Raw genomic sequence first — 14,146 nt, 5'->3', positions numbered from 1 at the left:
CTCGTGTGGAGTACGGTAGCCTGCCAGCCTAGACTAGTAGAGGCTTGGCCTATTTTTAAGTTCTTACTTACAGAGGCCTACCTTTTTAACAATATTCTACCCTATAAAGGCCTAAATCTGTGTAGCGGTGAGCAAGGTTCCTAAGTATAGCTTACGGTTATCAGTCCACGTCGTTCTCAGCAGGCCAGAACTATATACTAACTGTTTTAATTCAAGTAGGTAGCCGAAAGGGAGCTGGTTAGCTTGTTCTAGACAAGACATCCGCTATCTTCAATTTTGAAAATTTACCAAGATTGATTAATATGCATGTGGGGGTGCCATACGCAGCAAAAGTCCATGTTAAAATCAGAATGTAATTGCAAAATTCAATGTCTGATTTATCAAAACGTAGGCGTAAATTTCTCAAAATGTAGATCTAGTTTCCCAAAATGAAGTTCTATAATTTCTTTAAAATGTAATTCAAATTCAAAACGTAGGTCTGAATTAACCAAACGCCCTCTCCAAACTCTATTCCAAAACGTAAATCAAAAACCAGCCCGGTTTGAAATGCATTTGATAACAACACTAGAAATGGACTTTTGCTGCATAAGGCACTAGACTTGCGAAATGTAAAGCAAAACTAATCAGCCAAACATGACGTGGGCCTGTTCCATTAATGATGGGGGAATCATTTTTCGCTGCAGTCCAATTCCGTGAACAACGCTTCCCAGTGCGTCTGCTAATTTTTAATGGTCAGGGTACCGCGATCACGAGCCCTATGCTTGGCATTATAGGCCAGGCTTATGTGGGTTGGGATTTACAACAAGGTCTTGTACTAGGCGTCTATACTATAGTAGGAGGCCTGGTCCTAGCCTAGGCCTATAATATAGTAAAATTCTGTATAAGTAGTCATATGATTACAGGTTTACATTGTACCAAGATCGATATTAACGAACCCTAGAAGGAGGAGTATGCAGACTCAACTCTGCCTAATCTGAGTAGATATAATTTATTGCATTGCATCGACAATATAAACGGTTTAGGTGACTGCTAGCGAACAGGGAGCTACGAGACAATTGAAAATTATATAGACCTTAATTATACAACTATTGATATTACACAGTATTTATTATTGATATGGATACGTGATTGTCCTACTTCACAAGATAAGAGATAAAGTATTTTTTTTAAATGCACTAAGTAAGAAATTAAAAACAAAAATATATATATATTATGGACAATTATTCCTTAAAACATTTATACAATAAAGCTTAAAAGCTGAGAAACTGTTGAAAAAATATCAATGTTCACATCGGACTGAATTAATGAATTATAAAGATTAGGGGGTCTAGTTTGAAACCCCTTTTGGAAATATTAACCCCGTTGAAAGGAACATTAATTGTGTACTTAATTCTAACAGAACGAGAAGGTACATGAAGACTAAAAAAAACAACAACAATAACAACTAACTGAACAGACAACACTTTTCTACAAAAACATTAAATCAGACATGCATCTTCTTAACTTAAGGGGTTGAAGACCGTAATTATCATTTGAAATTGAATACTTTCGATTAAGAAATCTAACAAAATTGTTTTGGATGCGTTGGAGCCTATTAACATAAACATCAGAAATAGAATCGAAGATAACAGAAAATAATTCTAAATTAGGTCTAACAAGAGTTTTAAAAAGATTGGAGTGTCCAATTCCTCTGCAATGCCTCCAAATGAAACCGATCATGAATCTAAAAAAATCCCATTGTCTGTATGACAGTTGCGGGCATCTAGATAGTGATGATTTATATGATATTTGAAAAAAGATAAGTTTAGATTTAAGAGTAATAGTCATTGATTTACACTTGGAGGTATTGAATACCATACCCCAGAAATTGGAACACTGCACCAAGTCATCCAGGTCTGTCTGAAGTAAGGTAGTATCTTGATGTGAGGAAATGGTTTTATATATAATTTAATAACATCTGCAAACAAAAGACATTTGGAAAATTTGGGGACGTTAGTAAAATCATTAATAAAAATGTTCAGTAAAAGCGGTCCTAAAACCATGGGTAACCCCCGAAAGAAGAGATAACCACCAGTTTGAAGATTGACACTCGACAAGGACTCTTTGTTGCCTTCTTCTCAAATAAGATTATAATAGCTTGTATAAAATGGAGAAAAAAGAAAATGTTTTCAAATTTAAGTCTGAGATAGCCATTTCTGGTCATCTAAAGGTACCATAATCACCTTCTAATTTGAATAAACGCCCCTCAATAATTCAATCAATTCTGGACTGTGGATGTTGGCATGATTTGAGGTGTGGAGTGGAATCACATTCTCCTTTAAGTCAATATCAAAATGAGGATATTTATCTTGGACAGATGAGAGCTCTCTGGACAGACAGATATATTTCCAACTTCCATCTTCTTACTTTGTTCTATAGCCTAGTCCTACTGCTTTTCCGACAATTTGCACCTAACAACACATTCCAATCTGAGTTTTCAAGAAAACCTGCAATGATCATGCAATTCTGCTAATCTCAATCGGCATGGCCAACAAGTAACCACCACCACTAATTTCATCTGCTATTCTGCTGTTATTTTAATGTGCTCACAACATTCTTGTCATGACAAGCCATGCTCTCTGGACGATTGTCTTTTCCGCCGCACCACAATTTGTAATTTGCAGTTTCCTGATGTCCTTATATAATCATTTTTCATTCAAAATGTGCCTCTTGAATTTAATAAGTTGTCATAATAACCCCTCGATTTTCATCTATTTCCATAAGCGCCCCCTCAATTTCCACTCTGTTTTGATAAGCGCCCCGTTTGAATAAGCACCCCTCAAAAAGTGCTAAAAATATTTTAAGCGCCCGGGCGCTTATTCGCGCGAGTACGGTATGTCATTAACGTACGATATTATCAAGGGTCCGTATATCGGTAAGTTATCTCCGTGGAAAACATAATTTCATACGCAGCCGCTGTGCACCGCTGTGTACCGGTACATTAATAAAAAAAATAAAAAAATAAACGCCGGGTGTATATAAGATACGTTCAGTCCACTGATTCTGTCGGTGAGATGTCTCTAGCACCTTCATCTTTGAACCTGGAGTCGACCATACCGGAAGTTGCAAGCAATACAGTTGTTAAAAATGTTATAATAATCGTTAGAAACAGTGACAAGAAGTCCAACAATCGCAAACGTTTTTGCTTCATTAAGATCTTATCTTCTATTGTTCCATCATTATTTGCCATCATCCTTAAAGGTTTTAAAAGTTTAATATCCTAGAAGAAAAAAACAAAACCCGTTGATAACACACATAAGTCTACTGAAATGATGGTAATGATGGTGATGATAATGATAAAAACAATTACAATGACATTTACAGTGACATTGGTAATTAATATAATGGTAGTGACAATGACAATGAAAGATATAATAATAAATACAATGATAATGAACTGTTAATGATAATGGTAAACTTTATTCAAAAATTGCATTACTGTAGGCCTATACATAATCCTGCAATTTCTGTTGCAGTGTGTTTACTGTAATCATCAATCATCATCAGCACCATCATCGTCATCATCATCAACATCTTCATCATCATTATCATCAACATAATCATCCATCATCATCCAGGCCTATTATTATTATTATTATTATTATTATTTAATATTATTATTATTATCAGACGATTTAGTATCACTCAGCAACGTTAGTTTAGCAACTTCCCGAACTGCAGTCCTACTACTACGCCGCTGCCCTGCAGCACTTATAAAAAAAAATGAAAGACAAACGAACCTTTCGTGTCCATATTTTTGCACCCACTAAAATCGCCAGTAATGCCTGTGCAAATATAGACGTCACAATAATAGCAAACGTCATGTAATACAAACAATTGACTGTTAAATCTGCTTTCACAAACACAACTGCAATGTTGAGCGTCTGCTGTAGTCCCACCACTTCTAAGATTCCTTGAGAGCTATTTTCGTATTCGGTAAGAATTTCAATTTCTTTTTTACCTGCTTTCTGCAATAAGAAAACAGATAATAATGTATACAACAAACTCTTGACTGGAAGCCTACAGCACGCTATCATATCAGTATTGATAATTAAAGTATTAATAATGATAATGGTGGTGAGGATAAAGATGATAAAAATGATAATGATAATAATAGGCTTTGTGCGAAGACTCCAAATTAGCTCCCTACTGTTGAATATCTGACTTGACATCAGTATGCTAATATTAACATAAACATGATCAATTTCAACATACATAATAAAATAAATGAATAACGATTCAAGGTATACATTAGAAATCACAAGTATATTATAATCACATTTAATCCTGATAGATAGATTAAATAGGCCTATTGATTAAAAAGTCAATCAATCGCAATAATAATAATAATAATAATAATACCTAAATATAATAATAATAGTAATAATAATGATAAATATAATAATAATAATAGGCCTAATAATAATAATAATAATGAAATTAATTATGCTACTAAAACAAACTTACTCCTTTGCCAAGTGTATGTTTCTTTCTGCTGAGAATTGTCTGCGAAAAGAAGACAAATGATATATAGTAATCCTCTTAACTGGCGACCCTATGCACTACTGCTGCTGCGCCAAATGTTGTAACTCTAATATGAATATTCTTAATGATATTGACTTTTGTATGATAATGATAATGAGGATGATGTTTAAACTGAAATGATAATAAAGATAATGATACGATGATGATAATGACAATGGAAATGACAGTCAAATGACAATGAAAATGACAATGACATTGACACTGACATTGATAATTAGGATAACAATGCAAATGAAAATGACAATGTTAATTATAAATACATAGGCGTAATGGTAATTATTGATGGTAATGGTTGTATTGGTACAGTAAATGTAATAGGTTTTGTTCCATTACCAGCCTTCAGGAATTTACCAAAACCGTGAGGAGAATTCGACTCTTTCGATTCCTTACTCCAGGATCTTGCACCAAGCCGCATCTCAGATAACCAGAGCCTGAACAAAAGGTTTATTTGCTGGAGAAAAATGATTACGCTGAAACAAGGGACTGTTTACAATACAGTCAATGGTGTTTGGAAAGCTTGATTCTATTGGTTTCCAAAAGTGACAGGCTAAATATTGACTAATCACAACCATTTTTACAACAAGTATGGTAGAAACAATAAAGATCAACCTACAGAGAGAAAGAAACCGATTGGTCAAATACTTTGCGAGTTCTTCTGATTAGAATTTGGTAACATGAGCCGCGAAAGGTAAAAAATCTGCATCCTACGCTGGAAATCCAATGTAGTTGCCTACTTTTAATCGAAAAGTGACAGGATAAAACATTATAAAGTAAATAACAGCAGCACTTTTGAGACTAACAATATATGATTTATTCTCTAGCTTTCGTCCACACAGTGGACTTTTTCAGGAGACTGTACAAATGGGATAAGAAACAACTATAATATACAACTGAAATAATGGGGGCGGTCCTAAAACAACAAAGAATTGTGTTCAAAGCAAGTACAAGTCTGCCGAAATAAGTAATCTAAATAAACAGTATTAAAAGAACAAAAGATCAATGATAAGAAACTGTGGGAAATAGCATACAGAATAAGTCTATGTCAAAGTCAATGATAAAAACAGTAAATAGGCAGTAAATACAGTAAGGTAACTATGAGACAAAAATATAGTTAATAATAAGGCAGCTATAGAAATATATATATAAATATACATACAATAATGAGAAATAATTATTGACGGTAATGTGCGAGGAATCCTCGATCAATGTTAAGGCCTAGTTCTATACAGTCTAATTGTGTAATTATTTTCTGTTCACCTATTTCTCGTTCTAAACTATTTTTGAAAAATTCTTTCTTAACTACTTGTACTTTCATATTCATAATAATTGAGTGGCCAGAAGATGCAAAATGATTAGCTACAGGTTTTGGGTGAGTTTGTGTTTGATGTCATGTTTATAACCATTAATCCGTTGTCTTAGTGTTTGTCCAGTTTGTCCGATGTAGAGAGCATTAGGACAAATATTACATGATATAGCATATATTAGGTTGGATGACATGCAGTTATAAGTGCCTTTTATGTTGAAATTATTATTGTTAGGTCCTTTGACAATGTTACTGGATTTGATATGTGGACAAAGTTTGCATGTCTAGTATTGCAAGGGAATGTGCCATTGTCGCTGTTAGTGGGAAGTTTACTTTTAACTAAATGTTGTTTCAGATTAGGTGGCTGTTTAAAGGTAATGACAGGTTTGTCCTTAAAAATATCATTGAGGGCTTCGTCATGTAGGACGGGTTGTAGATCATTTATGATGCGCTTGAGGGGTTTGTTGAGTGATGGGTGATACGTAGTTATTAACGGTGTGCGGTTAGAGAGGATGTCTTTTCGTTGTATTGCAGTAGGTCTTGGCGTGGTATACGCTTAGCTTTCTCTATCTGTTTGACAACTGCTCATTTATTTCATCTCAATCTATCTCGATTTATTTCATCTCATTAGAAAGATGAAAGATAGATCTTTTATTTAAAAAAAAAAAAAGGAAATTGATTTGATGAGCAGTTCCATAGTTATGTTAGAAAAGGCTGTAAAAAATGGTGTTTTCAGGGATTTTTTTTAGAGGAGTTATGGCGAGTTTCTTTTCAAATTTTCATTAATTATTTAATTTACTGGGTGGCTCTCATGCCTGCTCTGAAGTGTTTATAGATCATTTTGCTGTGTCTATGTTAAATGTGTGTCGTTTTCTAAGTTATTCTCTATTAAGTTTACTTGAAATAACATTTTTGACCGCTATCCAGAACTTCAACAACTATTATGTAACATAACATGTAGTTCAAACAGATATGCCGGTAGGTATGCCTACCGTGGATCGGTTCCATGCGTGAGCGTGCGTCTACACGACTGACTCACGTCACTAATGTGACGTATCACAACAACATACTAATTTTTGTAAAAACAAAAATTCACTTTTTCCGTTTCATTTATTTCGTCATTTGATATAAGATACAATATTAAAAAACAAAAACACAAAGCAAACAATTATGTTTTCATGAGGTGGACCGGATTGCCAATAACAAAATCAATCACTTTCTGTGTGACTCTCCAAACCCCATCCAAACAAAATATAATACAAATAATTATGTTTTTCATATAGGCCTACTAGATTTGTCAGTACAGAATAGGAAATTGTTGTTAATGTCAGTGATTTATTTCGCTTTTGATCGTACTCGAGTTTTGATGTTTATTTTGTATAAATTTTACACTATAAAATATTAGAGTTGTTTCAAATTTTTATAGCGGTATGTTTACAAATGTCAATAAGAGCATTGCAGTAAATTACCATAAATAATACTTCCGAAATTTATTGTTGAAGTTTTTTATAGTCAAGATTCAAGATTTATTTATTGGCATGTCATTAATAAATACTATAGGTACTATATAAAACAGAAATTCTTTGTTTGAATACACACATTGCCTAGTACATTTAAAATATTAAAGTAGGCCTAATTAAAACACAAGATAATACATTAAATACATTAATGCCAGTAGCATAACACAAACAAGTACAGTAAAACTGGGCACTCACTACGCGCTCGACGACGGTCGTCAGTCGACGCGATTCTATGGAGAACGCAAAGCTACGACGCGCGCGTAACGTATCGCTTTTAATGACGATCCGTTCAGACTATCACCGACAATTAGCGATTGTCGGCGGCAGTCTGGACGGATCGTCAATAAAAATGTTCCGTTGTGCGCGCGTCTTGGCGTTGCATTGGATTCATCGTCGTGAGCGTCCGGCTTCTAGGTTCAGAAAAAGAATTGCTCATACGATGTCTAATTCAGGCCCGTAGCCAGGACCTTCCAATGGGCGTGGGGGGAGGGGGGTTTCGGGCTTCCGCAATCCGACAATTCCTAGGCCTATATTAGAATCATGATTAAAGTTCTTAAAAGAAAAACGAATAGCATATAGGTAATGCGAATCAGCATTAAAACTTAAGTTAAAATGCTTCAAATAAAATGAAAAGAATAGACATTAAAGGGATGAAGAGATGGATAGGCCTGGTGATCAGCGTAAATTACGCTGATCATTGTCCATCTCTTTATCCATTTAATGTCAATAAAAATTACATGACAATGATTCGGTGTTACAAATGGCAGTATATTTTATATATTTAAAGTTTATTTATTTATATATATTTTTTTTACACAATGAGGGTGACCCTTCCAGTTTAACTGATATTCATCAGATCCTCTAGAAATAAAATGCTTCATAAACCAAGTCTCATTATGAGGATTAGGTAGAAGAGCTGAGATATTTTTCAGTCGTGATCTTGTGTTTTGTCACAGGAGTTGAACCCAGGACCCCAGGGATTGATGACAAGCTATAATAGGCCAGCTATAAATTGAATTGTGGATAGGCCTAGATTTCTGGAATACATTTAGGGCATGAGGCGCAATGACTGGGGATTCAACACTCATCAACTACTGGGCTGGGGTAACACACCAAACACATCGACTTTTGGGATTAAGAGAAATTCCAGGTGTATCTTTGATGGCGAGCGTTCGACGTGGTCGGCAAGTGAGATCGGACTTGTTGATCATGTCCCTATGTGTGATGGCCTAACATCGATCATACCGGAAGTTGCAAGTAGCATGGTGGTTAGAATTGTTATAAAAAGCACTAGAAACAGTGTCGAAAAGTTCAATCTTTGCAATCGCTTTCGCGTTGTTTTTAAGCTCTCTTCTAAGATCTTTTTATCGCCGTCACCATTCTTGAGTTTTTTTCTTTTTTCTTTTATACTCTGAAAGAAATAATTGCAAAAAAATAAGTAAAATAAGTAAGGTACAGTAATGGCAACCATCTTCCTGAAAAAGCAATGATAATACAAGGATGAGAATGATAATCAATAATAATGTACACACACACACGCTTCAAAAGTTGTTACTACGAGTTTCCACGCTTAGAAGCGATATCATCAGTCTGGTGATAAAATAAAATGATAACTTGAAACAACTCTATATATTTTTTATGATTTAAAAATTATAATTTTTATTACATTAATTCTCATTTTCATTCTCATTTTCCTGCTCATTCTCATTCTCATGATCATCGTTCAACAGTCTCATCCTTCTCATCATCATTAAAATTCTTAGTCATTCTCATAATTTAAAGGGTATGAGGCGCCGTTTATCCCCAATAAGAGCGCTATGAGGCGCCGTTTATCCCCAACAAGAGCGCACAGTAGCGACAGATTTTAAGGAGACTAGGCTTTTGTGGGCGTGGTCGGACGTCGCTCAAAGTTTCTCGGAAGTATGGTCCTGGGGCCACGGGAACCATGCTCACTCCGACAGGGGTGCCACCCCTGATTATTATATCAATTTTCGTTCTCGCGCTCATTCCCATTTCAGCCTCAGCCACATCATAATCCTAGTCATGGCTTATTCTCATCACTCTTTCTCATCCTCAAGGTCATTCCCACAATTACTTATTCCCATTCAGTGGTAGGGCCATTGGGGGACCAATGCCTCCACATCCAACCCACTTCACCAGGAGAGTTGAGGCGCGCCCCTCTCCGTCGAGAAGGAATATATAAATTCTATGTATTAATTTTTACAGATTATGAGTTAAAATCGAAAGTCAGTCGTCATCAAATTTCACTACCATTCAACGTTCATTTTAGCAGACATTTAAATATCAGATTTAAACTATATTACGTCGCTAGCATGCTGCTCTTATCAAAATAACATCAGAGAACAAACGAACCTTCCGAATAAATATTTTTGCTGCTACTAAACTCGCTAATAGTATCTGTGCAACTATAGACATGAAAATATTAACCAACGTTAGGTAATACAAATAGTTGACGATTAAATCTGCTTTTACAAAAAATACTGCAATGTTGACCGTCTGTTGTAGTCCCACCACTTCCAAAATTTCTTGCGATGTGTGTTCGTGTTTGTAGAGCATTTTGATTTCTTTTTCACCTGTCTGAGAAAAAAGACAAATGATATATAATAATCCTCTTAACTGGAGGTTCAATGCCCTACTGCTGCGCCAAATGTTTTAACTTATATAATATCAATATTCTTAATAATAATAATAATAATAATAATAATAATAATAATAATAATAATAATAATAATAATAATAATAATAATACTTCCGAATGATAATGAAGATGAGGATGATGATAAAAATGATGATAATCATGATAAAACTAATGGTAAAATTATATCAATGACCGTGACAGTGAAAATGATAATGAAAATTACATTGTTAAAGATAAATATAGGCCTAACGATAATGTTAATCGTAAGGTTAACGGTAATGACTGTTAATGAGCAATGGTAATTATTAATGTTAGTGGTTAATGGTGTTGATAAAGGTAATCGGGTTTTTTCATCCCCAGCTATTAGAAATTTGTCAAAACCGTGGAGCGTGAGCATTCCCTCTTTTATTTCTTTTATTCCCTCACTTTATCCCTTGGAAACCGAAGAGAAACTGGTGGTAAACTAATCGCTCCCTGTTCTCTGCAACCACGAACCATGTGTCAGACACTGTATGAGGATATCTCCGAAACCAAAGCCTATTAAAATGTATTCCACTGTACTTATCTAGAGGTCTAAAGCATTCTTACCTCGTTTTTATTTCCTCTGTCTTGCATATCAATCTCATTGTTGTTAATTTTGTTTGCTTCACTATCTGACATTCTAAAATTCAGTAAACGATGTTCTAATGAGATTATCATTTCTTAAGTAAATTATTATGCCTATTGTTATGATTATTATTATTATTATTACTACTACTACTATTATTATCATTATATAATATTACTACTACTATTATTGTTATTAATATTATTATTATAATTAATATTATTATTAATATTATTATTTTATTTATTGACATCTACAAACCTAGTGATCTTATTTAATGATTGATTGTTATTGTTATATTTAGGCCTATAGCTAAATACAGATACAGCCTATCTCGAAACAAGAACAAAAAATCTTACGGAATGTTCTTGCATTTGGGATGTGTGTCTCGATCATAATAAAACAAGAATCTATAGAGGTCAATTTCAAAATCACCCCAACAAACTATAATGCAACTAATCAATTTGCTTAAAAAACATAATTTTAAATAATAATAATGTCACTATTTACAAAACTTCAAAAGGAGATTCAGACCATCAAATCTTATTTGACAAAAAAAATGTATGGCATGCCTAAATATGTTCATGATGTGCTGACGTCATTCATGCCCATGTATAGGCACATAATTATTATATTATAAGCATACAGCAGTTTTCTGTCAAAGGATATTTGATAGTGTGGACAGATATTTATATCAACAAACCTCTGTCAACACTATATTCTATGATAGGGTGGACAGAGGTTTATATCAATAATGGCCTTTGTAGGCCTCAATAATAAAAGGCCTACCAAACAGGTACAGAATACTGAAACATTGACTGTTTTTTTTAGATTTATTAGCTCAATACAGACATTATATATCGAAACAAAAAAGAAAAAAAAATCTTACGAATGTTCCGTGCAATTGGAGTGTGTGGCGTCTCGATCAGTCGACATCGTGCTATTAAAACTTTCCAAGCTGACCACTGCCCAAAGACGAATGTTGCTAACTCACAGGCGGTATAAATATCAAGGAAAATCCCACGCAATAACAGCCACAGGCAGTTATAATAATAATAATAATAATCAATCATGGGTCTCCTGTTTCACTTCCCGGTATTGTTGATGGCATATTGTAACGAGTAGGCCTATTAATTTCAAATTTAATTTGAATTATTTTACTTTCATTTTTATTATCCGGCATATAGGTGTTATTATATGCTACAATATGTTATATCTTTTTTGAGGTCCAAATAACTGTTCTTTAATGTAGAAGTTAGGGTACTTAGTCGTAGTGTGAATTATTTGTAGTAGTGTCGTGTCTTCATGGAAATCTGGTTTCTTAAACCTGTATCGATACATTCCGTTTAAAAATGTTTCCGTGTTCTTCTTTGCGATGTCTGCTGCAAACTTTCTCCAGAAATGTGTGTTTCTGTCAAAATACTCGTAGGATATAACTGTTGATGTAAAGGTTCGAAAGTGGGATTCGAACCTGCAGCTCTTGCTATCAAGGCGAGTATCAAATAAAACCATGTGTCTGTGTAACTCATCACTTTGTATCTATTATTTACCTAAGGAACATAAAAATATCGTAAAATTACCTATACGACAAATGTATAACTTGGGAATTCCCCTTCTTAGCTACCATTCTAAGAAACAGATCTGCGGTGTTGTCTAGTGGACATACTGTGACAAACTAAAGTACTGTACATGTACTGCACTGGGCGAGCAAACCAATTTGCAAAGAAGTGTATTGGATACAGCTTACCGCTACTTATTTATCATACCGAAAATATTACAACTGAAAAAATTCATACTCATTTTTTGAAAGGTTTTTCCAAATATACTAAAACAAAAAATATTTCTGATTATACTGAACTTGCTCCATTCAAAACTGTTATATTTGTATGCCCATAGATAGAGTAGAATTTGCTGTTGTTTGTTTATTTTTTAATTAACGTTGCTTATGTATTTATGTGTTTGAATGTGTGTGGGTGTGTGTGTGTGTTTATTTTTATGCATGCATTGCTCCAGGTTGAACTCCATTTGGTTTTTTTATATATATATTTAAACAAAAAAAATGCTGTTTTGATTAGTTGATTGTTCTTATTAAAGGGAAAATTAGATCATGCTTGTTATTTTTTTCAAGAAGAGAAAGGCTTTATATTATTACTTCTTTGTAAAAAAAAAAATGAAAATGAGATTTTGTTTTTTATTTGAAGGAAATTTTCATAATTCTTCTGTTATATGAATTTGTAAGAGCCAAAAACAGCACCTAACAGAACAGATTAATTCTTGCTTTCTAGCGCGTATCATTCAATGTCTCCTGTGCGAGTTCAGCGCGCGCGTGATGTAGGCTACGTAGTGAGGCGAAAGCTTGCATTCATTTCACTGTAACATGTTGAGGGAAGCAAAATTATAACTGCAAACTTAATTATATTTACATGATGAGAATCTACTAATCATAAGATTTCCATTCATATATTTCATGAAGTAAAAATAGCAATAGAAAGGGTTTAACTTATCAAACAAACACCAGGCCCACCCAGTCTTTCTGTGTTTCCTGTGCGAGTTCAGCGCGTGATGTAGGCTACGTAGTGAGGCGAACGCTTGCATTCATTTCACTGTAACATGTTGAGGGAAGCAAAATTATAACTGCAAACCTAATTATATTTACATGATGAGAATCTACTAATCATAAGCTTTCCATTCATATATTTCATTAAGTAAAAAGAGCAATAGAAAGGGTATAACTTATCAAACAAACACCAGGCACACTCTAGTCTTCGCATCACTCGCTGGAGAAAAATGATTACGCTGAAACAAGGGACTGTTTACAATACAGTCAATGGTGTTTGGAAAGCTTGATTCTATTGGTTTCCAAAAGTGACAGGCTAAATATTGACTAATCACAACCATTTTTACAACAAGTATGGTAGAAACAATAAAGATCAACCTACAGAGAGAAAGAAACCGATTGGTCAAATACTTTGCGAGTTCTGATTAGAATTTGGTAACATGAGCCGCGAAAGGTAAAAAATCTGATTCACGCTGGAAATCCAATGTAGTTGCCTTCTTTTAATCGAAAAGTGACAGGATAAAACATTATAAAGTAAATAACAGCAGCACTTTTGAGACTAACAATATATGATTTATTCCCTAACTTTCGTCCACACAATGGACTTCTTCAGGAGCCTGTACAAATGGGATAAGAAACAACTATAATATACAACTGAAATAATGGGGGCGGTCCTAAAACAACAAAGAATGGTGTTCAAAGCAAGTACAAGTCTGCCGAAATAAGCAATCTAAATAAACAGTATTAAAAGAACAAAAGATTAATGATAAGAAACTGTGGGAAATAGCATACAGAATAAGTCTATGTCAAAGTCAATGATAAAAACAGTATATAGGCAGTAAATACAGTAAGGTAATTATGAGACAAAAATATAGTTAATAATAAGGCAGCTATAGAAATATAAAAATATACATAC

The 14,146-nt window shown here is 34.1% G+C and overlaps 1 protein-coding gene and 1 long non-coding RNA gene across 3 annotated transcripts in view; both read right to left on the bottom strand.

Annotated features, from left to right (window-relative positions):
* Window positions 1–2,776: 2,776 nt before the first annotated feature.
* LOC117122839 lies at window positions 2,777–4,593 on the bottom strand. The gene is made up of 3 exons (XR_004447756.1): window positions 4,507–4,593; window positions 3,780–4,007; window positions 2,777–3,259 (listed from the first exon to the last, which is right to left on the bottom strand). It is a non-coding gene; the product is annotated as an uncharacterized LOC117122839 (long non-coding RNA).
* A 3,397-nt stretch (window positions 4,594–7,990) lies between these two features.
* LOC117122878 overlaps window positions 7,991–14,146 on the bottom strand; it is a 7,731-nt gene continuing 1,575 nt past the window's right edge. The window contains exons 2-4 of one of the 2 annotated variants that reach the window (XM_033268642.1): window positions 10,655–10,727; window positions 9,781–10,005; window positions 7,991–8,818 (exon numbers count right to left, since the gene is read on the bottom strand). In XM_033268642.1, the coding sequence (XP_033124533.1) occupies window positions 8,615–8,818; window positions 9,781–10,005; window positions 10,655–10,727 (502 nt within the window). In that variant the 3' untranslated portion in view covers window positions 7,991–8,614. The remainder of the gene's footprint in view (window positions 8,819–9,780; window positions 10,006–10,654; window positions 10,728–14,146) is intronic. The other variant, XM_033268643.1, reaches the window with a different exon arrangement.

The sequence above is a fragment of the Anneissia japonica genome, unplaced genomic scaffold (genome assembly GCF_011630105.1).
Source record: "Anneissia japonica isolate Jap-2015-1 unplaced genomic scaffold, ASM1163010v1 scaffold287711_len853857_cov187, whole genome shotgun sequence".
NCBI classification, from domain to species: domain Eukaryota; kingdom Metazoa; phylum Echinodermata; class Crinoidea; order Comatulida; family Comatulidae; genus Anneissia; species Anneissia japonica.
This window is presented reverse-complemented; position numbering and strand designations above follow the sequence as displayed.